The 24,880-nt window shown below is 31.0% G+C and overlaps 3 protein-coding genes across 3 annotated transcripts; 1 reads left to right on the top strand and 2 right to left on the bottom strand.

Moving 5' to 3' along the window:
- Nucleotides 1–1,827: 1,827 nt before the first annotated feature.
- Nucleotides 1,828–2,575, bottom strand: LOC122195901 (ribosomal protein S14, mitochondrial). The gene has a single exon (XM_042898155.2). It carries the CDS (start codon nt 2,412–2,414, stop codon nt 2,112–2,114), a length of 303 nt encoding a protein of 100 aa, XP_042754089.1. The 5' UTR covers nt 2,415–2,575; the 3' UTR covers nt 1,828–2,111.
- Nucleotides 2,576–20,736: 18,161 nt separating this feature from the next.
- Nucleotides 20,737–21,979, top strand: LOC111885589 (DNA-directed RNA polymerases I, II, and III subunit RPABC5). The gene is made up of 4 exons (XM_023881836.3): nt 20,737–20,837; nt 20,989–21,047; nt 21,507–21,601; nt 21,756–21,979. Exons 1-4 carry the CDS (start codon nt 20,802–20,804, stop codon nt 21,779–21,781), a joined length of 216 nt encoding a protein of 71 aa, XP_023737604.1. The 5' UTR covers nt 20,737–20,801; the 3' UTR covers nt 21,782–21,979.
- Nucleotides 21,980–23,509: 1,530 nt separating this feature from the next.
- Nucleotides 23,510–24,487, bottom strand: LOC111885559 (uncharacterized). Its single transcript, XM_023881807.1, has 4 exons — nt 24,385–24,487; nt 24,171–24,295; nt 23,971–24,061; nt 23,510–23,868 (listed from the first exon to the last, which is right to left on the bottom strand). The coding sequence occupies exons 1-4, from the start codon at nt 24,485–24,487 to the stop codon at nt 23,510–23,512; spliced, it is 678 nt and encodes a 225-aa protein (XP_023737575.1).
- Nucleotides 24,488–24,880: the final 393 nt, after the last annotated feature.

Here is a 24,880-nt window from a genome sequence, read left to right as displayed (position 1 = left end):
AACTATTAGTGGACAAAGTAAAAGGAGGTTAACAAGAGAAAGTAGGTTGGTGTTGAAAAAGAGTAAAAACAGCATAAGGACACTTGATGAATAATGAATGGGTTGCCCATGTGATTGTGTGAAGGCTTTTAGTTCTGGCTTCACTCCCTCATCACCTCTTATCTTTCTGCCGACATATCCCTTCATTTAACCACTTTCCAACTTTTGTCTTCTAACAAACGGATTTATGGAGGTTGTTATGAGGTTACAAATGTCATTATCCTTTTCAATTCTTTTTATACATTCTTTTTCCATGGGGGGTTTGTAGATCCATTCCTTTTAACACGAAAAATATATTATATTATAAGTTACGTAACTTATTTCTAAAAAGTACAAAAAATTAAAAGAATTCAAAGATCTCATTTTAGTAATCGGTCCAAGAAGGTTAAGGACTACATGCTACTCAGAACCAAACATTATTAAATTAGAAAGCTCTTCAAACTATTTAGGTGTGTGTGTGTATACAAGTTATGCACAGATATTATGATGAGTTTAGTAATAATTTATTTTCATTAGATCGTGTAATAAACCAATCCACCGCTATTATTGATACAGAGCTATCAATAATGGAATAGAAATCATGGCATTTTCTCACCACTTCATCATTCAAAAAAATACCCAACTTTATGCTGATTGCCAATCAAATCTAAATTAAAAGCATATAATTTTTTACAAATTCACACCATTATATTGTCGTTTTCTACAATTTGCAAGAATAAAAACGATCACTTTTGTATCTACATTTTCGAGATTTGTTCAAAATCAATGTATTTTTTCAAGCTACTGTTTTCTCGACAATTCTTTAGATATTTAATGCCAAAACGCCAAAACAATTCTGATAAGACTTCATGTTTTTTACAAATAAAACAAGGATTTTTAGTTCATGTTCTGGGCCGGTGATAACAAAAACATAATCAATTTTTAAGCAGGAAAAGAACCGGAATACAAAAAACTATTTGAAAAACTAAAAGTCTAAAATTATAAGAGTAGATTATGATCCAAAGAGAGCCATGGCTCATTGCTGAAAATTGATTTGCCACATATCGAATCACAAAAGGAACAAAAAGAATGCTTGACAATTAAACAGAAACCATTATACTTGTAATCTTGTTTCTACATATGAATCAAATTTGTGTCAAATGTTTATAGTTATGATTCATGAATTGTTTTTCAAATTTGGATGCTTACCTATTTTAATTGAAAACGGGTCTCATGGATCCATGGATTCCAAAGTTAAAAAGAACCCGCTATAAATGAAGGTTGGTTTGACAAAAAAAAAAGCAACTTTTTGCCACATTGTAAGCTAAAATTTTCTTCATTTTCTAGCCTTGTAAATCCAAATCATACACTACAAGTGGATTTATGCCTTTGTGAGTTCAACACTGGGTTGATTGATTCTTCACACAATATCATAATTTCACACACTATTTCCCCTCTTTCTCTATCCAAGGCTCTCAAGAACTCGTCCAAACAATAAAAGGTATTTCAATGCTTCTAATATCTCAGTGTCAACAATCCATGCATAATATTTTTGATATGAATGATTTGGGTTAATGGCGCTCTGTCATGGAAATAAATTTATATATCAGTGCAAACATTTACTTAATGACTTTATGTATCTATGATTCTTTAGACAAATGCCTAGAGCTATTCACTTCACAAATGTCTGATTTACAACTTCAACCCTAAAACATCTTATCCATCATCAATGTGCATATCACTAATCCAAATAACAAATTTCAGCATTGATAGTACAGGAAACAGAGGTCCTACTTTAAGACAATTAGCTAACAAGGAACAGAATCAAGTTAATCAAACAAATTTCCAGTTCCAAGTTCACAGAATCAGTTTAATCAAAACACAATTTCATGTTGCAAGTTTCACAGGATCAACATATCCAATCTGATTCCCGTTCTGGAATATTCAACAGAATCAGCACTTATTTGATCGGCTTCAACAATGCATTCAAGTAAGACTTACAAGCAAAGAAAAAACAGTAGCTAATTCAACAACAATCGTCTATCAAACAGATCAGGAAAAGCTGACCTGTTTCTCAAATTGACTCTACGATTCTACCACGACGCTTTCTTAACTCCGTGCAAAAGACCTCGGGATGCTAAATCACGAAACACGATACGAGAAACTCGAAACATCTGATAAACGGAACGAGCACGACCAGTGAAAACACACCGATTCACTGCTCGAGTGAACGAACTGTTTCTCGGCAAATCAGCCAGCTTACAACGATGTTTCTCCCGCACGTCATTTGGAAGATCGGTATCTTTAGAGAACGCTTTGTACAGTTTTCTCCTTAATTCGTACTTCTCAGCGAGCAATCTGCGTTGCTGATCTTGTATGTTTCGTTTATCCGACATCTGGCTAAGAACAAATCAAATCAAGTAATCGTCGGAGGGATGTTTTAAAGCCTTAAACCTGCTTGTCGTGATGGGTGAAGATTGAAGACGGAGAGGATGAACAACTGCAGGGCTCAAATGACTTTCGGCAATCAGAACCCTAGTTTTTACAGTATAATAATACAATTACACAATGTCCCCTAAAGTACTGGTTAATGTTCAGTTTTAGTACAGTTCTCTGGTTTTACACGTTGTTTAAAAAGTACAAATTTTGTATTTAATCTTGAAAGGATAATTATGTAAAAACTCTTAATTTTGATATAAATTTGTATACTTATCTTTTATTTGGATTTTAGGTTTATGATAGCGGATATTTGCAATTTTATTTTTGATTTTATCATTTTATATATTTTTGGTTCATTAAAGCATTTATGTTTGATATAAATATTCGATTTTATAGTATTTTTTTTTCATAAAATCTCTTAAGTTTAGTTTTTTGGTTCATTAAAATTTACTAGATGTGTGTCTGTGCAAAGCGGCGACGATAAATAGCTTTTTTAACGAATACTTTTCTTACGGGGAAATAATTATTAGATTTTATTATTAGTTGTTATGTAAAAAAAATTACTACTTTTAAATAAAATGATTATGTTTAGACCTTATATTTATATTGCACGTTTATATATTTAGTTTAAATTAATTAATACCAATGTTTTTTTTTTAACAACACAAAATTAATATTGGTATCTAGTTTAAGAAATTTAAATTAATTTATATACATGAACTTAATATTTTAAAATTATCATGTTGATCCAAAATAATTTTTTAATGACATTCATTGATTCAAGTCTTCAAATTTTTGTCAAGTATTAATTATATTTATGCATTATTGATTTGTACAAAAAAAACTTTGTAACTTATACCTCTTAAAATTCAAGATGTGAATAATATGTTTTATAATATAGTATAAGATAAGTTTGGCTGAAATGTTTGGTTTTAGTGTTATTCCGTATTAGTGAACCTAAAATCCACAAAAAGATAAATCCATACATTTCTAACAAATTTAAAGGTTTTTATGTCATTAACCCCTTAAATCATGTTATAACTTGGTTAAACGTTAGCTTCCCAATAATAGTTCAGTCGCAAGGCCAAAAAGAAAGATGGAACCCCATTTGAAATCTCCCTGCCTTAAGGATTTTTTTGTTTTAGAAATTTATAAAAATAAATGGATTTTCACGTTTTGTTTTTAGTATGTATGTGTATATATATATATATATATATATATATATATATATATATATATATACACACACACACACACAGAGACAGAGAGAGCTAGGTTCAAATGTTTATAGCAACTATTGTGTGCATGTATGCACCAATAAGAATTCAGGAAATAATAAATTATTAAATAAATTCAATAAGGGTATTTTGGAGATTTGGTATTCTAAATTAATGGAGGCATTTAATTGGAATCCTATAATTAAGGAAAGAAAATAAATGTTTAACCTAATCTTTCTCTTATAGATTGTGAATCACGGGCAACATCAAAAGACTCCACCATTGGCAAAACCCTTCTTCCCTGTGGCTACCGTTGAAATATCTTGTTGTCATCATCACCATTCTCGTCTTCTTCATCAAATACTAGCATCGTCTCCATCCTATATCCAACGCCTCAACGGATTTCTCGTCGTCTTTCCTACATAGTCAATGCTTATGGAAGTGTTCCAACACCGATGGATACTGATCCCATATGTACTCTGTCATCTAGGTTACGACGTTTTTTGAACCATCCAAATCTGCAGTTAATCAGGTATTTTAAAGATTATATTTGTCCATGGTTTTTACTTAACCTAAATTACGTTCTCTAGAATTTTAGAGTATTAATTGCAACTAAAAGTCTGGTTGTTTTTCAAAGGCGAATTTAAGCATTAAAATACACAAACAAAATCGACACACTTTTATGGTTGCAAATAATCTTTAGATAATTTCACATAGTTATTAATTTAAATATGAAGATTGTCTGGTTGTTCTAATTCTTTACTTCAAATCATTTCATTCTACTAAATCAAAGAATATTGGTACATTTGGTGGCTCACTGATTGGTCATTTGTATCAGTATGTTTAGTCATTACTTTTCATTTGTTAGACATGTTCATATTCTATTACTTTACTAAAATTTAGAAATCTTGAAATGTTTAAAGTGGAAGGTTCTACTGGAAGTAAATGTTAAACGGCAAGCTCCTTACTTGTCAATAATGTCATTTTTTATGATCTTTTTGACATTTTACTTGTTTATTTCTCATGTATTTTTGTTTATGATTACCTTTTGTTTTGGCTAAACATAAATTTAGAAATATTGAAATAACGGATTTAATGAAAATGCTAAAAATGTTCAAGAGACAAAAAAAAGACATAAATTCAATCTTTTTATTTGTCAATATATTCTGACAAAATTCTAATTTTCTAGGAAAATCAAATGTAGAATATACTTTATTCTATAAGAATACAGTGTATTCTGTAAGAATACATTATATTTTGGATAATGTATCATGTTAGAATACATCCAAGAATGGTTTGATTATGTTTTCTTTGTGGATTTAGGTTTTGAAGAAACTGTGTTGATGTGGAAAAAGAAGAAAACATGGAGAACGAGACTATATTCTACCAGAATGTATTCTACTATAATATATTCTTTCTGAATCGATTAATGTTTTTGTTATATTTTGATGGGGCTTTCTTTTTCTTTTTTTAACCATTCTTAGTTTTAATCTTTCAAAATAAATGTAATTCTTGAACCATTACTAGTCATATTTTTTCTTCAGAATGAATGTAGTAATTGTTTATAGTCTTATTTTTTACGAATTAATGTAATTAGTGATTCTTAAAGAATAAAATTCATATTCATTATAAAATGTTATTCTTGATAATATGTTGTATAATTATGTAAGCATGTTAATTATAAAAAAAATATCTTGAATATAACCATATTCTGCAAAAATAAAATCAAAAATATCTTTACTATATTATGGTTGACGTTGTCATTCTGATAGAATGAATCGATTATTACTAAAAACTATATTAGAATTAAATTTGAATTAATTTTAAAAAAAAATCAGATTTTAAAAAATAAGAGATCTAATTATCCCTTAAAATCCGAGAATTTCCTTTTTTAATATAGGCATTTGACAAAGATACCCTTATGGTGAAATTTATGTAATTATACGGTACATGTTACCTTATTGTAATATCATAGACTCTCAGATAATGACATTTGATGTTATTTCATCCGGTGATCCAGATTTGTGCATTTTAACACACAATAGTTAGTAAAAACAAAATAACCTAAGCTTATATATATATATATATATATATATATATATATATATATATATATATATATATATATATATATATATATATATATATATATATATATATATATATATATATATATATATATATAGGGTTAGGTTATTTTGTTTTCACTATCTATTGTGTGCATGTATGACTGATTCTGGACCAATCATTTTAGTTATTTTAAGAAAGTAATTAATGCATATTACATGTGGAATATATAATAGATATTAATTACATCTTCAACATTTAATATGCATTAATTACTTTCTTAAATAACTAAAATGATTGGTCCAAAATCAATCATACAGGCACACAATAGATAGTGAAAACATTTGAACCTCTCTCTCTCTCTCTCTCTCTCTCTCTCTCTCTCTCTCTATATATATATATATATATATATATATATATATATATATATATATATATATATATATATATATATATATATATATATATATATATATATATATATATATATATATATATATATATATATATACATATACATATATTTCCATCAAAGAAAACTAGAAACCATACTCGAATGTATATTTTCTATTAATTTATCCAACTTTAGTTATTTCAAATAATATGATACTTAACACAATTCAAACATAAAATGAAACAAAATTTTAATATATATATATATATATATATATATATATATATATATATATATATATATATATAGAGAGAGAGAGAGAGAGAGAGAGAGAGAGAGGAGGGTTCCATTGAGAAAAAAAAAGGTTGAGAATTGGGGAATCATTCTCAGCTAATCATTTATTTTTGCCGCAAAAGTCTCCAACGTACCGACGGAAATGGGAAAGAAATGCACATGTGTTTTCCAACAAAACATATTTCCCTAAACTATGCTAATCATTACCTTAATATATACAAAAACATAGTTTTTTTCGTTTTTTTTTTTTTATTTTTAGAAGCTATTTTTATCAAAAAATGATTTTAAATATACCAAAATTCATGATTTTTTATTCTCTACAAATAGACATCCATATTAATATAGTTTTAAGATAAAATAAAAAATTTATTTTTTTTATATTTTCAACTATCGTTATTCATAAATAAATAAAAATGCATCAGGTTTTATTACAATACATTCGTTATTCACTTATGAATAAAAAGTATGATTTTTTTTTTACAATTTAAGTATCATTCATATATGAATATAACATATAATAAACATAGTATATTCATATTTTAATATTGGACGATGCATTCACTTGTGAATATTAACATAGTATATTCACTTGTGAATATTAGATGGTATATTCACTTATGAATATTAAATGATATTTCATATGTGAATATTACATAGTATTAGATGGTATATCACATGTGAATATTATATAGTATATTCACTTGTGAATAATAGATGATATATTCACTTATGAATATTACACAATATATTCACATATGAATATTACAAGGTATATTCACTTGTGAATATATTCACTTATGAATATTTGAAGGTATTTTGACAAATATATATAATTTTTATATGTTATTCACATATGAATAACATACAGACTTGCGTATTTGTTAATAATCATATACTGATTCAGGTGAGAAAAACATATTCATATGTGAATATAACGTGGTAATTTAGTTTATGCATTTCATCAAACAGTTAGAGTGCATACAAGTTAACTATTTTAAAAATGTTAAAAACATAAAGTTATCAATTCCAAATCATCATATACTTCCGATTTCGACTTCAGATGCGACATCTTATGTCTGATCGATTTCTCATTTTGATTTTGATTTCCGAAAATCCGATTGGGAACCTGTGAGTACCGATTCTGACTCCTTTAATGTCGATTGTGACTGCGAGTCCAGAACTCCGATTCCAATTTCATGAACAACGAAGAAATTCCAGTTTAGTTGAAGAAATCTGGATGATTATTGAAGGTTGGAGGAAAATTTTTAATGATGAACGAACTGTTATCGAATTCTCTATAGTTACGTATTTGAGATTGAAGGTTATTAACATATTTACAAGTTTGCCACCGTGTCTTTTTATGCTTAGATTAAATGAGTGGCTGAGAATGATTCCCCCATTCTCAATATTTTTTATTTTCTCAATTGAACCCACCTATATATATATATATATATATATATATATATATATATATATATATATATATATATATATATATATATATATATATATAGGGAAAAGTGAATATACCCTTAAGGGTATATAAGCTTAGGTATCCAAACTCATAATAATGCGTCGTTTTGTTTGATATATTCATTATAATATTGTTAAACTTCAATCCTTAATATGATTTATATTCAATATTTTTAAATTTTCACTATTATCTTCCTCTTACGTCACATCTTTTTGTCGAACACTTACTAGACTATATATATTATTGTTGAAAATGACAATTATGTAAGAGGAAGATAAATATGAAATTTATAAAAATATTTGAAGTAATTCAAGTTAGAAGTTGAATTATAAGAACATTAGACAATTATAATGTCTATATATGATACAAAACGATGTAGTATGGTGAGTTTGGGTACCTAAGCTTATATACCCTTGAGGGTATATTCACTTTTCCCATATATATATATATATATATATATATATATATATATATATATATATATATATATATATATATATATATATATATATATATATATATATATATATATATATATATATATATATATGGGAGGGTCTATATGTGGATGTACGGTTTGGGATGGGGTGGTATGGGATGTGTAGGTATATAGGGGGTGTTTATATTCTAGAAAAAAAATGAAATTATAAAAACATGGAAAACAACAATTATCAATTTTACAAGTAACTTGTAATTAAAAAATTAAAAATTTCTTTTTTTTCTTGGAAAACTTTTAGGAAAAGAAGTATTAAACCAAACAAGTTTTCAAACTTTTTCACTTTTGTTAGAATAAAATTTGTTAAACAAAATATATTTACATAACCAAAAGCATCCTTAATCACCCCGAGTTTTGCATACCTTCAATATTAGGATGGAGATAAATATGTTTTGGTTAGTGGACAATATCACGAAAATCGCCTTAATTATACGTAGAAGTTGGAATGTATGCACACTAATGAGTTAACATGAACATCATCATATTTTTGGACTAACCAAACGTATATGCAAGAAGAAATATGGTAGATTAGAAAAACAATTTGGTAAATGGTTTATAATTTTTTTTCTCTCTCGTTAATAGCTAGATTTTCACATTCTTCTGCAAAAGGCTCCATTAATGGGCAACCGTGAGTTTGCAAATACTAGAGGTGGTTTTAGGAAGGGTATTACTGATCTTAGTCTCATATGTGATTATAAATTTGTATCTCACACTCGGTTTCGTCCCGTTAGATATTCAGTTAGTAAATACCCATAAGATTTGTGAGTATATATGTTGGTACCGGGTATTCCATTTATGATATCAATAGGTATCACTCCTTTAATTTTCAACAACAAAAACATACCCTATGTATCCTATTAGAATGAGGTAGAGGGTGTAGATTTCGACAATCATCTATCCAATGGCGGACTCATGTGGTGCTCAGGGGGTCCCGGTGTAACGCTCATATTCAGGTATAGATTTAATTTATGAATTTTTGAGATTTATGGTTGGCCACGACGTGGTGAAGGAGTTACCACGACGTGGAAACCTTGCATGAAACGTATGTCCGCTTAGGATCCCACAATGTGGCAGGATGCTTGCCACGACGTGGGGGCAACAGATGCGCAAAATCCTAATTTTCGGTCTTAAGGCCCTATTTAAGAGAAGTGATGGCTAGGGTTTCCTCCACCATTAGGCTCCATCACCTCCAAGAGAATCCTTGTTCAAAAACTAGCCTCCTTGAAGCTTTTGGAGCTCATTTTTTCAAGTTTTGATGATTTTGAAGAAGGTAAAAGAAAGTTTGGTGCATATATCCAACAAACAATCCATCCTCATCCTTGTGTGTATCTTTTGGACTCTGTGTAAGTCCTCAAGTTCTCATCTTGTTAGTTCTTCCTTATAGATCTAGGTCATTTTTTATTATTTTGGTCCCTTGTTTTGATTAGAGTGGTTGAATGGAATAAAGTTAGCAACTTTATGGCTCTTCAAAGTCCCAAGAGCATTATACCTAATGGATATTAGGATATAGAGGTTGAGTGAGTGTTGAAAGCCTTTTCATGGGGTTGTGACCCCATTTCTACCATTTTTACCTAGACGAGAGAAAGACATGCATGTCTGTAACACCCGTAGATCCGAGTCAATCAATTTAGAGACAATGAGCGTTAAAAATGATTTTTTTAAAGAAGATTATTTAGCATTAATAATCTTAATCAAAGTTATAGTATATGTCACAAGGATTCCATACATATAAAGAATGTTGAAATCCAACTTATAACGAAGAAGTTAGAACTCGTCGAAGTTTTACGACAGAACCGGCACATCATCGTGTAACGTAAAAAGTGTATTTTTGATAAGCTACTTTTAGCCTTAGAAATCTAAAAAAATTTGTAGTAGACATTAAACCGAGAGCATGCATATAGAGAACACCTGAATCTGACTTCGTTTGAGAAAGTTATGATTTTTCTAAGATTTGACATAACAATATACAACTCAGAAATCGAATTTTAGATCGTTCAATTTTTAGCCAAAATGATCTAAATGAGAATTAAATATCTCATTAATATGAGTTAAACAATAAAAAGACAATCGAAAACGGAGGTTGTATGTAGAAGTTATGAATTTTACACAGTCGTTAACAATGTAATCCTCTCAGACTGTTAATTTAAAATCGGTCAAGAATTAGCTAATGGGGTCAAAAAGGAAAGTTGTAGATCTTGTCAATAACTATGCGTTGATATAAAGAACGTCAAAAACAGAGCTCGTATGCGAAAGTTATGATTTTTTTAAAATTGTTTGTTTTACTTTCGTCCCGCGCCACGTGTCAGCACCAGGCGAAGCCTTGGTGCCTACACAAGGCTCACGAAGTGAGAGGCCCCTAGACAACCTATAAATAAAGGCGCAAATCTCTCATTTCTTCACACCAAACCCTTTCTTTCTCTCCCAATACCCCAAACCCTCTCTTCCATGCCATAGCACTTCCCAATTGTTAGAGGTAGGGGTGGCAAATCGTGCTATTGTTTCGTGTTTCTGTCTGACACGACAATGTTTTATGTAACACGAACATGACACGACACGATATCGTGTTTTTTTAACTAACACGAAAACGATCGAATTAAAAAACGACAAACACGACACGACACGGAAAATATATTATATACTAAAAACTAGTTTATTTAATGAATACTTTATCAAATATAACACAAAAGCACGAAAAACACGACAAACACAAAAAACAAGATAAAGAACTGCTAAATCGTGTCAATTTCATGCGAATTTTGAACACGAACACGACACGACACGTCATCGTGTTTTTTATAGTTAACATGAACACGACACGAACACGAATTCAAATTTCAGATTTGTCCCAATTTCGTTTCGTGCCGTGTATTTTTATCGTGTCGTGTCATAAATTGTCACCCCTAGTTAGAGGCGAGTCTCGGAACGCCAGAAGGCTCCGAGAAGAAGAGCTTTCGGCTCATAATTTCTGCCCTTGCAGATCCCGTCTCTTAGCTAAACCCCCTTGTAAGTGAGTTATGTTTACCCTTATTTAAGTATAACTTATGTTTATGTTCATTATCGTTATTATGAACATATAAACAATATATGTTCTAAGTATTATAAATTATACAAAAGTGTTATTATAATACCTTTTAATTTCTCATGGTATGAGGAATTTGGTTTGAAGGGCCGCATAGGGTTGTTGGATTTCAGAACAACTTTAATGCCAAAATGGTCAATGCCCTCCGGTGTTTCATGTTTGGCCCCTGTCTCTACATAGTAGTTGAAAAGTATTGTTTAACACTTATATAATACAATAAAAACAATATTGCTCGTAGACCTTGAGTTAATGATAAATCTAGACTAATAATTAGTCGCAATAAAATACTAAATTCTAGTGATAATGATACTAGGTTTCGTCGAAGGAAAATACGATTGTTAGAAGCGAAACGCTGCTCGAATTTTGAGTCGTTACTTTAACAAGTGAGTGCATAGTTACTTTCATCTTACACATAAATATGAAATATTTAATATAAAATACGTTCTATATGTTCCAATTATTTGTGTTCTTGATATCTATGTTGGATGAACGATTTATACACGTTTTACTTGATTTAAACTATATATGTATTTTTATACCTATAAATATATTGGGTAAATATGGGTAGATGAAATATGAGAGATGGAAGATGATATAAATGATGATAGGTGAAAGATGATGAGAATCCTTGACCTTAACTATGATTCAGTCATCTAGCGGAGTATAGACGACGACCACAAACTATTCTACATAGTCCAGTGGAACGCTAGCTGGCTCGCAACGTGTAGGTGTTGTGAACGATGTGTTCACCATATGTACTCTAAAAACCTGGAAACTATGAGCTTAGTTCCTTACAAATGAACGTTGACAGTTATGGATTTAGTGTCATATAGATGGATATTGACAGTTATGGACTTAGTGCCTAACAGATAACATCGACAGCTATGGACTTAGTGTATATTGAATAGATCCTGGCAGTGATGGACTTCGTGCCTATTCCTTAGGGCAATCCTTATGAATGAATGAAGGAAGAATAAATGATTCTTAGGGTAGATCCTTAAGAATAAATAAGATAATGAGGATGGGAAGTTGGGTTAATTGTTTGATGATTAAACATCATAACTATATTTTTGTGGGTTGAAAACCCTATGTACTCACCAGGTTTTCCAACCTGACTCACTCAGTTTATTTGTATCACATGTATCGATACGGAGACCCATTACACCGAGAGATTAAAGGATATGTAAGTCATTAGTGTAAATGAATGTAAGGTCTATTTATGCTTATGTTTTTGTATTGACGATGACATCCCAATGTTTTAATATAAATAAAATACATTTCTTCGAAAATGCTTTGATAGTATTATTATCATGTTTTTCTGGGAACAAATTCCGCAATACTACATTTCAAAAAAGGATACTCTGATTTTAAATAAGCATAAATAATTTTTTTTAAATGACTATGAATTTGGAGATGTCACACTTGGCAACGTCTTGGTCTCTGTCAGAATGTCCTTTTTCTTCATTAAAAGTTTAATCCTTTAAGACCAAGGCTCATAACACCAGATCTAGTACCTAATAGCTTCATAATGGATAAAGTTTCCAACTTTATCCGTTGGGATGGTCCAAACAACCAAGATCTAGACATTAAGTCACAAAGGGACCAAAAATGCATCTTTCTTAATTTAATCCATTAAGTCCAAGTCTCTAACCTTTAGAAATGAATCAACATGATGTTTAGATGGATAAAATTTCCAACTTTATCCATAATAATGCCACAAACTTTTAAGATCTACACGTGAACATCAAAAGGGCCCAAAATACAACCTACTTAGCATGGCCAAGAGAACAAGCTCCAAGATGCCAACTTTCTCAATACAAATGGTCAAAATAGCAACTCTAGGTGCTTAGAATGAGATGGAGTCATTACCACTCTAAGCTTACCACCAAAATTGGACAAAAAACATAAAAAGGAAACAATAGCTAGATATATCATATGAGAAAGAAAGGTTGAAGCTTTTTACTTACAAATATCCAAAGAAAAGGTATGAACTTTATGGATCCTAGCTTGAAACAACATCCCTTGAAACCAACTATACTTTCTTGATTTTCAATCTTCATCAAATCACCACTAAATGCACCAAAAGATGTCTTAAGGAGAGAGGATAAGTTCATTTTATTCAAAGGAGGTTAGGGTTTCACTAAATGAATGATATAGGGGTGTTGGAGGTTGAAAAGGATCAAATCTTAAGAGTTAATGGCTTTTATACACCTCAAAAACCCAAAAACGCGCAACCCACTGGGCCGGAGGTGCCCTGTGCTTTTTAAAGGGTGCTCTGTGCTTTCCGATAAATTCTTGATTTTTCTGGTCAAATGATCATAGTTTTTTTGTTCTAGCTCTGCTTTCATTGATCTTTATATGCACACGATGGTATTGACAAGCCCCATAATTTTATCTACTTACTTTTAGCTTAAAGGATAGATAAAATAATTTATTAATACGCACAAAAGTATAGAATATTACTTTTCTCATGTTACCCTTTTGGCTTCAACGCACTATACAAGGGCTTAAATCACTTAAGTAACATCGTCAACATCCAATAAGGTCTAAACTCTATTCCCTTGAAGCCCAAGACCTTTACCTGGTTATCACGATCCACTATCCTGAAATCAGGAACATTTGAAACTGGATGTTACACAACAAGATAAATGTTATGTCATACATAACTAAATATTTTCGTTTAAAAAATGAAAAGTTGGGTAAATCTGAAAAGCAACTGAAAATGTAAAGATTTTTCTACACATAAACAAAATATAAAGTTTCTTTCTGAATATTGGCTGATAAATGGTTGTGTTTTTATGTATTTCTCATACATAACTAAATATTTTCGTTTGTAATTTTTTTATCTAAAAAAAATTAAATTATAAAAACATCAATTTCTTGCATTTAAATTTTTACATGATGTAATTTTAAGATTTATTTTCATTTATCTTATATAAATATATTTACTTTTCAAAAAATATGATGTTTTATTTTTAAAAGAATATGTTATCAATAATAACATGTTGCTATTATATTTAAAAAAAATATAAGTATGCAATTTCGAGTTAAAGATAAAAATATGTTTTAGTTTTGATTTTATAAAATATAAGTACGATAAATTTTACATTGGTTCAATATAAAACTTTGATATTTAGTTTTAAAAAATATTTGGTTTTATCAAATTATGAATATATTCTTTAATAAGACATAAATATTTCAAATTAAAATTAAAAAACGTTTGTTAGCTAATAATTAATTAGGTTGCTATACATGTTAAGATAATTAACCATATGAATAATATGACATCAACTTCGTTAAATCATTTTATTTAATGGTTAATTATTTTAGCATGTATAGCAACGCTTTTAATTATTAACTAACACATGTTTTTTTAAGTTTGCTTCGAAAAGTTTATGTATTTACTAAGGAATATATTTAAAAATTGATAAAACTAAATAATTTTTTAAAATATAATATCAAAAGTTCATATGATATAAAATTTACAGTACTTATATTATAAAACTAAAACCGAAACATATTTTTATCTTTAACTTAAAAATTCATATTTATATTTTTAAATAAAATGCAACATAATATTATTTCCATAATAATTTTTTTTATAATAACACGTCATATTTTTTCATAAAAACAAATATATTTATTTAAGAAAAATAAAAATAAATCTTAAAAACCTCATCATATAAAAATTAAAAAGTAATAAAATAATGTTTTTATATTTGAATTTGTTTTTAGATAAAAAATATAAAGCGTCAATATTTAATTATGTATTATAGTTTGATTATTTTAGATAAAGTCTAGACAACAAAAATTATATATATAAAAAATAAAATATATTTGCATGACGATTATAATTTATAAGTTTTAATTTTTTATTTATATAAGTTTTACATTTCATGTAAAAACAAATATATTTCATAAATTTTTTTTATGTAAAGCAATATTGTAAAAAATGAATGTAATAAATCCTAACTTTTAAAAAATATACAATAAAAAAGTTTTGAATTTTTTTTAAAAATTTTAAAAGAAAATATCAAGTTTCATAAAATAACAAAAATAGCCTTTATCTAAAATAATTTCAACTTTATTTAAAATAATTTCAACTTAATGGATCTATGGCATTGATATTCATGATAAATAGCATTTGTGTGCAAAGCTCGGTAGACATCATCATATAAAGTCTAAACACAGGTTTCATAAAAACCATTTTAAGGACAAGGGAATTTGACTTATTAAGGTAATTAAGTATTTCAAATGTTCACATATGGGTAATATTGTTTTTTTTGTACTCATTTACCCAACTAACTTGTTTCAGCCGTTTAAAAATAACCAACATTACCGGCTATTGTAGGTTTTGGGTGATGTGGCATCTACGTGGCTTGTACGCTACAATAGTCATCACCTACGTGGCATTGAGAATTGTTTACATTATAAGAAGGGTGAGATACGACAGCTTATTAATTAAAACCCTAGATCGATCGATGGCATCTTCTTCCTCATCCTTTTCTTCCAAACGACAAGACGAATTGCAATCGGATCATCCATGTGATTGCGATTTGCCATCTCGTGTGAAGACATCAAGAACCCCAGACAATCCTGGAAGGAAATTCAGAGTTTGTCAAAACTCACTGGTAATTCATACTTTTTATTTCTTCTTCATCCTTCAATTTAACATGTTTTATAAATTTCTTGAAGAATGGAAAAACTCCAAGCTGTAAATTTTGGCAATGGTTGGATGAGGATGAAGGGAGGAAAGATGGAAGAGGGCATTACAGGATGAAAGCAGAAGAAAGCTGCAATCTTACCTTGAAAATTTGTACATTGGAGAATGAAATCAGCATATGCAGGATGAAGATTGAAGAAGAGAAGAACAGGAATAAACAAGAACTTGACAAAGTCAACTGGAAATTGTTTACCCATAGACTTGCATTAATTTTCTTGTTTCTCTTGTATGTCAAAATGTTGTTTTAAATTATGTATTATGATGTAGTATGACTAAATTATGTATGCTTTTGTGATGTTTTCAATGAAAAAGCTTATATTCTATCATTGGAATGGAATAGTATATTGTAATGGAATGGGTATTAAACTTGGTAGTATAAAAGATAGTAATAAACATTGTTATGATTGTAATGGAATGGGTATTAAACTTGGTAGTATAAAAGATAGTAATAAACATTGTTATGGAATTGAATCATTGTAATTGAATCATTGGAATGGTAGTGTACAAAACTTGTAATGTTATTGTTAATCACTGGAATTGAATTGTTCAAACAATGTAATGGAATTATGATTACACTGTAAAGGAATTGTGATTACAGTTGATATTCTAAAAGTTGGTAATAAATTATAAATAATACAAATGGTATTAGAAAGATGTGCAAAAGATGGTAATGTATTATAGACATTCCAGGGAACATTGACTTCAAAAGATGTGACAAAAGTTTTACATAACATAGTTAAACATTCATTACACCCAAAAGATGTGCAAAAAGTTAAGCTATTCCAACTAGTTTTCAAAAGATGTGCCAAAAGATTCTAAAGTTAAAAGATGTCAGTCAAAGATGCCAAAAATATTAACAACAGTACAATAAGCCAAAAGTTAATCCAACTCATACGGATTGTCATCACTACTGCCCTGTTTTCCCTCCCACATCTTTCTTATCTTCAGTTTTGTAATTCTTTCTGAAGGTTTCCTTGCCCTCTTTCCCACTACAACTTGAAAAGCTGGTATTTCCACTTGATCTTGAACTACAATTTGGTTAGCATCTTCAACTTGAACTTGCACTTCAGGTTCAACTTCAGCTTGAACTGCAAGGTGAACTTCAACTTGGTTAGCATCATGAACTTCAGGATGATTTTCAGGTTCAACTTCAGCTTGCACTTCATCTTGAACTTCATGTTGCACTCCATCTTGGACTTCAGGTTCTACTCCATCTTCAACTTCAGGTTGCACATCATCTTCAAATTCAATATCAAAAGAGTCAACATCACTTTCAGGTTCTATTTCAACTTCACTTTCACTGTCAATATCAACTTCATGTGCCAATACAACCTTCACTTTATCTGTTTTGTATTACTTGAAAAGTTAAGTTATGCCAAATATGTTAATTTATACAAGTTATATATAAATAAATATATCAAACATACCAGCTTTCTTGGATTTCTTTTTCTTTGAACTTGCATTTGATGATTCCCCAATTGGTTTTTGAGGACAGGTTGTTTTATTATGCCCACTTTCCCTACATATGCTGCATTTCATCACACTACCTCCTTTTGTGATTGAATGCTTTTTTCCTTGGTTTTCCCTCTCAACCTGATCCCTTTTCCTTTTTGTTGATGGTCTTCCTGGTAGCCTTCTCCTTTTGGGGGGCAATGGGTTGATGTAGTCTACATGAGGCCACATGTCACTACCATTTAGTGGGTTAATGGTATACCTGTAACAGTTTAGGTACATTGATGTGGTAAACCATGGTGACACATACTCCTCTACATCCCTGTTGAGGCTTGCAATGCAAGCATACCCATGCACACAAGGGTAACCTGTTAACTGCCAAGTTCTGCAAGCACATGTCCTGCTACCAATATCCACAACATATGCATCATACCCAAGTCTGACTTCATACTGTTGATAACCAGATGGTATTACTTTCCAAAACCTGTGCATATACACATGTTTAAAGACAAACAAACATATATAAGGACAAACATGTTTAAAGACAAACATATATAAGGACAAACAGTTTTAAGCACTTACCTTTGAAGATCCTTAAGCTTGGACAACTTCAGCCTAATGGTAGGACATATGGTTAAATCCCAAGATTGCCCCTTAATCTTCGTCTATAAAGCCTCTCCATCACATAAATTCGAATTTCTTCTAACATGGTGATTAGTGGTCTCTTCCTAGCAACTCCAATCACAGAGTTGAAACTCTCAGATATACCATTTTCATATGCATCACAAGCCCTATCAGTCTGAAAAAATGCTTTACTCCAAGTTTTAGGGTCCCTTTCCATCAAATGGTCATAAGCTAGTGGCTCTAATTTCTTGATTTCATTCATGTGTTGTTCAAATTTTGCAGGGGTAGTAGCTGCAGCAGCATACCAGAAAAGCTTTCTAAACACTTGGCCCTTAAACCTTTTCAGGAAGTTAGCACATATGTGCCTAGCACATTGCCTATGCTCTGCTGCTGGGACCCTTTCCTTCACAGCCTCAAGTAATCCCTATTAGCAATAGACACAAAATTTAAACAACAAAAACATAACATAAGCTAAAATAAAGATGAAAATAATAGAAATTTATTACTTTGTGTTGGTCTGATATCAAGGTTAGTCCATGCCCAACTCCCATTCCAAGGTCCTGAATTAGAAGGTCAATAAACCACTTCCATGTTTCTTTACTTTCCACTGATACGACAGCCCAAGCAATGGGATATATATGGTTATTTGCATCTCTACCTATAGCAGAGAGCAACTGACCTCTGCATATGCCCTTTAGGAAGCAACCATCTAGTCCAATTACCCTCCTACAACCTTCAATCCATCCATCCTTCAGTCCCTTGAAACATACATAAAACTTTGAGAAATATGTGGTTCCATCAGGCATGACATCTACATCCATCTTCACTGTTGATCCAGGGTTAGTCCTTCTTATCTCTTCTCCATAGCTCCATGTTTTTGCATAATGCTCTTTCAAAGTACCCTCTATCTCCTGAAATGCATACTTCCTTGCATTTCTGCATTGACCAACACTTGCAATCAAATTAAATTTCTTGCTGACTTTAGCTTTCAACTTCCTTATACTCATCTTTGGTTTCTGAAGTATATGATTCATGAAATGCTTTGCTATCCATTTATAGGTAACAATGGACCCAAATTTGAACACTCTTGCACAATTATGCATACCATTCAGAGATTTAATCTGGAATGATTTTTCACTGCTCATCCAGGTTGCCCATAACCTAAAAGGACAACCTTTACCCTGTTTATTTGTCTTACCTTTACAACATTTTACCAATAACCTTTCATGATCACTTTTCTCATACCATAAATCATATCCATTTTTTACTGCATAGTTGGTGATACACAACTTCAATTCCAATGGATTAGAAAACTTCATACCCAAAACTGGCACCATTTGCTCCCATTCTTGATTCTCATTATGGACAGGGAACACAACATCCTTAAGTTTCCCATTGTTTGCTTCCTCTTCATCATCATCACTAATATGCCCTGAAAGTTTGTCCAAGAATGGGTCTCCAACAGTTTTATCAAAAGTATGTTCCTCTTCATCATCCCATTCATGTTCATATTCCATTGTCATTGAAACTTCAGAATCCTTGTCATCCTCTTCATCCATATAATCTGACTCATACCCTTTACCATCTGCTAAGAACTCGTTATCAGCCCAATCAAGAATTGGTTCATTTCGGTGGTCAATGTACACATCTAACTTACTCTCAAGACTATCACTCTCCAGACTATAAACAGTTTCCACAAACTCCCAATAATCAGCATCACTGTCGATTCTTCTAATACCCTCACACAAGCTTTCCTTTCTCACACAGTAGTAGACATTATCACATGCTCCATTTGTTAATTTCGTAAGCCACAAAAGAAACTCTTTATACGTAAATCCCCCAAAATCCACATCACGTACATTTGTTTTTACGGGGTCTAAGTACACCAATGGGTTTGGCGAAAAGAATCCATTGTAATGAAAATCTACAGATATATACATACCTGTAGATGAGGATGCCATGCTAGCAGTCGACTACAATTCCAACTTCAATTCCAAGCCCTAATCGTCGATTTGATGTATCGATTGATTTCTCACAGAAGAATGTAATCGAGGTGTGTTAGCTGACGATGACGAACCCTAATTAAATGAGAAAGGGGTGTAATAGCCACGTAACATTCCACGTAATCTTTTAAACCGAGCTAAATCAATGTTACCGGCTAAAACAGGTAATAGCCGGTAATGTTGGTTATTTTTAAACGGCTGAAACAAGTTAGTTGGGTAAATGAGTACAAAAAAAACAATATTACCCATATGTGAACATTTGAAATACTTAATTACCTTAATAAGTCAAATTCCCTAAGGACAAACATACTTAAGAACGAAATTTTGTTTCTGTTTGTTACATCTTAACAATTATAACATGAGACATTTTTTTTGAACTCCAGCATCAAAAAAAAAAAAAAATACTATATATCTTTTTTTTTCCTATGAATTTCTCTACGAGCTAAAATTATTAATTTCCGTCAATATCCCGGGTATATAAGCTATACAGTCATAGCAAGTCACATAGGGGGGAAACAAGGATGATTATTCCTGTTCGTTGTTTCACTTGCGGCAAGGTAAACCCTAGAACCCTAATTCTCGAATAATCATCTGTATTTTTTTTTTCCGATTAACATAAAGCGAATCATGTTTTTGTTCGTATGTTTAATGTTTCGTAACTTCTTTCGAGGACCTAATTTCATCGACAAATTTGTGTGTTTTTGTTAGGTCATTGGAAACAAATGGGACACGTATCTTGATCTTCTCCAGTCTGATTACACGGAAGGGTGAGGAATTCTCGATGCCTTTTTTTTTTTTAATAAATCGAATGCTTGGCCTTAGAAGAACTGTGATTACGTTGCTGATTGCAATTATAGCCCTGTTAGTGATAGATTCAAGATTTTGAATATACAGAGAATATTGGTATTTACAGCATCTTACAGTTTTCGACTCTGTATATTTGCCCCTTTTCTGAAAGCTGGAATCTAAAGCTGGACACACTAATATCAACTTCTAAATTGATAAAATTACAGAAATCTGATGAAGAAATTTTGTTAAGAAGCACAGTAAACTTTGTTACTTCTCTCCTATGGACGCATATGCATACTCTTTTTTCTTATCTTAACTTTACATATCATGGTGCTAACTCCTTCTGTTTATAACTTTTCACCTTTATTGGCTGTGTTCATAAGAACTTTGATTCATTTATAATTTATGGTCTTTTTTTTTTCTGTTGACTCATGCAGAGATGCTCTTGATGCTTTGGGACTTGTCCGTTATTGTTGCAGAAGAATGCTAATGACTCATGTTGATCTCATCGAGAAGCTTCTGAACTACAACAGTAACCTCACTCCCTGTTTCTACATCAAAAATTCTTTTCCACATTACATATGAAGTGATTATTATATTTAAAGCCATAATTAATCCAGTAAATTTTGGAACAGCCATTGTTTCTTTTTTGCTCTTACACTAACAAAGGTGGCATTCTGTTGCAGCATTGGAGAAATCTGATACGAGCTGAGGCCTTGTGAAGAATGTTTTGGATAAACCTAAATAGCTTCCCTAATATATGATAAATTGTATTGATTAAACAAAATGGATTGATGTTTGGGTTGTGTTCGTCTACTGTGGGAATATTATTTTGGTTTGATGGATTTGTAAACTTGTATCTTTTTACAAGGGTTGTAGATCCATTTGAAGAGCATTGAGTTCTAGTTTATAGCTGCATTTATTTGGATGTTTTGAAAACACTATATTCAAAATAAACATTTGAACACTTCTTCAGAAATCACCCTTTAGATCATATCATCTTTAATATACGTAACGCAATATACACAACTTAAGTAACACCTTCCTAAATCACACACTCGGGAAAAAGATATTGGTGCATTTAGTTATGGAAAAATGAGGTGTTTTTAGGAAAAAATTTCTAAGAAAAATGAGAGTTTTTAAAACACGTTTAGTTCAATGATTATTCTAAAAGTTTCATAGAAAAAGAAACTTTTCCGAAATTACAAAGAACTTAGAAAATTTTAAAGAACTAATAATTATTATTTTTCACTTTTTTTTAATTCAATTTAATATATATATATAAATATATATACAACCACCCTCACACCACCCCAACCCTACAAACACACACCCACACCCATCAACACCACTATCGTAATCACTGACTCACCACCACCTCCATCGTGATCATTGTCAATCACTACTACCGGCATTACCACAACCACCACTACCACCACCATCTCCATTATCCTTGCCACTACCAACACTACACTACAACCCACACCCATTTTTTATGTTGGTGATCCACAAGCCAAATGAACCACCCTCTTAGCCCATTTTAATTTGGATACACATGACGACACATTCATCTTAGTTATAATCACATATCAATGGATGCAACATGTACATTGTTCTAAATAACACTTAGTTGTTTATCATTGTTCTCTAAAACAAAAAATTAAAGACACACACCTCTTTAGTTCACAAAACACTTATTTGCATCTAAAACAAAGCAATTAAAGACCTTACCTAGCTAGATACTAGACGAAAATAGATACAAAGAAAGTAGAGTAAATACATATTAAAAGTATTAGCAGATACAATCACATGCTAAGGAAAAGACAATGACTCCAATCACTCCATCTAAATACTTTTGAATTACACTGAGGTTTGAACCACAGGAACACTGTAGATTTAACGAGGTCAACCACTTTAGTAGGGGAATTCTGGATTTGTTGAAAATTCGATCATTTCACACATTCCAAACATCCCATAATATGCCATAACAAATTCCCAACAAGATGTTCTTTTGTTTTGGATAATTTCCCCAATTAGACACAAAGTTTAGGATCTCCTTAACCTTGCTGAAATCGACCTTCACCACTATCCCACGCCATCTAAGAATCCATACCCAAATTGTTTTCGCATATGGGCAGTCACAAAACAAGTGATCTATGTTTTCTTCTTCATTCTCACAAAAAAAAACACCTGCAATTGATTCAATGTTTACTCTCTTATTTTTAAGTGTAGCAGCCGACATGATCTTATCCGAAAACGCTCTCCAAAAAAACATGCTACCTAGGCAGGAACAGACGGGGGAACTGACAGTATGTGTTGCCAATTTTTTTCTGATCAAACATAATGTAAAACCGAAAAATAATTCATTACATCTAATACAAATAAGTGATCCATTACATAAAAGTTAAAAACATAACAACGATCTATCATCTATTACAATTTAAATTTGTCCTCTTCGTGCATACATCTTTTGAAACTGTTCCATTACTTTTTCATTCTTAACTTTCACAAGTGCTTCAGTCTCAACATAGCAAAGCAATGCGTCAGTCAAAAACTCATCGCCAATTTTGTTATGCAAGTCGCTATTCAAGAGCTTCATCTTCCAAAAACATTTTTCTACACTTGCGGTCGCTACAGGTAATATCAAAGCCAACATTAAAAACTTATAAACCAAAGGATAAGACCGATGTTTCCCCGTACTAACCATTAATCGAGAAAGCTCGGAAATTCCTTTCAAAGTGGTAAACCGCTCATCTTTGATGCAAGAGTGATAAAATATCTCAAGTTGTCCTTCAAGATCTATCAAATCCAAATCATCAAAATCATACTTGTACAACTTAGCCAACGTTAACAACTTTGATTTGTCAAATTGTACAAATGAATCCTAATGTCTCAAAGCACCCATGTATTCTAGCAACTGGGTGCTTGTTTCACTAAATCGATCCTGATATTCTGTAAGTTGAATATCCACCACCGTGTTGAAGATTTCAACCTCAAAATGAAATTTATTGGTCTTTGTGGTCATACGGTTTCTCACACCAACATAAAATCCTCCATTTCCAAAGTGGCAATATTGTGTGTTTGAAAAAAAAAGATGATACCTTTAGCAAAATGCTAGCAAACCCCATGTCTCTTAAAGATTGCAATGCATCCATTGTCCTTCTAACCATCGAAGTCGCTTCTAAAATTTCTAGATCTTTTTTATGAAGTTGCTTTGATAATGTATCTGTGAGGGTAAAATGCCATACATCATATATAAGTAAAACACAAACTCATAAGATTTAAAATATACTAAGATTTTGAACGCTTGTTGACGTTTTGCCAATGACCCTCCATCTACTTTCACAGATTCTAAAACTACAAGAACATCCGCAAACAACTTCATCAAACTTGTGAGTGTATTGAAATGTGACCCCATCTTGTATCTCCCGCTCGAACAAGTGTAGTCTATTGATTTAACCCTCTTCCTGTTTCAAGTTCACCACTACACAAGCCTCTTTGCACCCTTTCTCTTGCTTGTTCCCGTAGTAAGTCTTTTCTTTTACACGAGGCACAAACAACATTAACCACCAACGAAATTTGCTCAAAAAAATCACTAACACCATCATGGTTCTTTGATACAGCTACAACCAGTAATTAAAGTTGGTATGCAAAACAATGTATATAAAAAGTTGTATCATTCTCTTGTAATATCAAAGCTTTCAAACCATTGAATTCTCCTAGCATATTGCTAGTCCCATCATAACCTTGTCCTCTTATATATATATATATATATATATATATATATATATATATATATATATATATATAT

This window comes from Lactuca sativa, chromosome 9 (genome assembly GCF_002870075.4).
Source record: "Lactuca sativa cultivar Salinas chromosome 9, Lsat_Salinas_v11, whole genome shotgun sequence".
Taxonomy (NCBI): domain Eukaryota; kingdom Viridiplantae; phylum Streptophyta; class Magnoliopsida; order Asterales; family Asteraceae; genus Lactuca; species Lactuca sativa.
This window is presented reverse-complemented; position numbering and strand designations above follow the sequence as displayed.

What these genes read in the sequence shown, in the direction of transcription:
- LOC122195901 (XM_042898155.2), bottom strand. Translation starts at nt 2,414, where the DNA reads ATGTCGGATAAACGAAACATACAAGATCAGCAACGCAGATTGCTCGCT.
- LOC111885589 (XM_023881836.3), top strand. Translation starts at nt 20,802, where the DNA reads ATGATTATTCCTGTTCGTTGTTTCACTTGCGGCAAG. An exon ending in CAGTCTGATTACACGGAAGG is followed by an intron (nt 21,048 to 21,506) that starts GTGAGGAATTCT and finishes TGACTCATGCAG; the next exon opens with AGATGCTCTTGATGCTTTGG. An exon ending in GAAGCTTCTGAACTACAACA is followed by an intron (nt 21,602 to 21,755) that starts GTAACCTCACTC and finishes ATTCTGTTGCAG; the next exon opens with CATTGGAGAAATCTGATACG.
- LOC111885559 (XM_023881807.1), bottom strand. Translation starts at nt 24,487, where the DNA reads ATGGGGTCACATTTCAATACACTCACAAGTTTGATGAAGTTGTTTGCG. An exon ending in TGGAGGGTCATTGGCAAAAC is followed by an intron (nt 24,296 to 24,384) that starts GTCAACAAGCGT and finishes TTACCCTCACAG; the next exon opens with ATACATTATCAAAGCAACTT. An exon ending in CCAGTTGCTAGAATACATGG is followed by an intron (nt 23,869 to 23,970) that starts GTGCTTTGAGAC and finishes TGGATTTGATAG; the next exon opens with ATCTTGAAGGACAACTTGAG.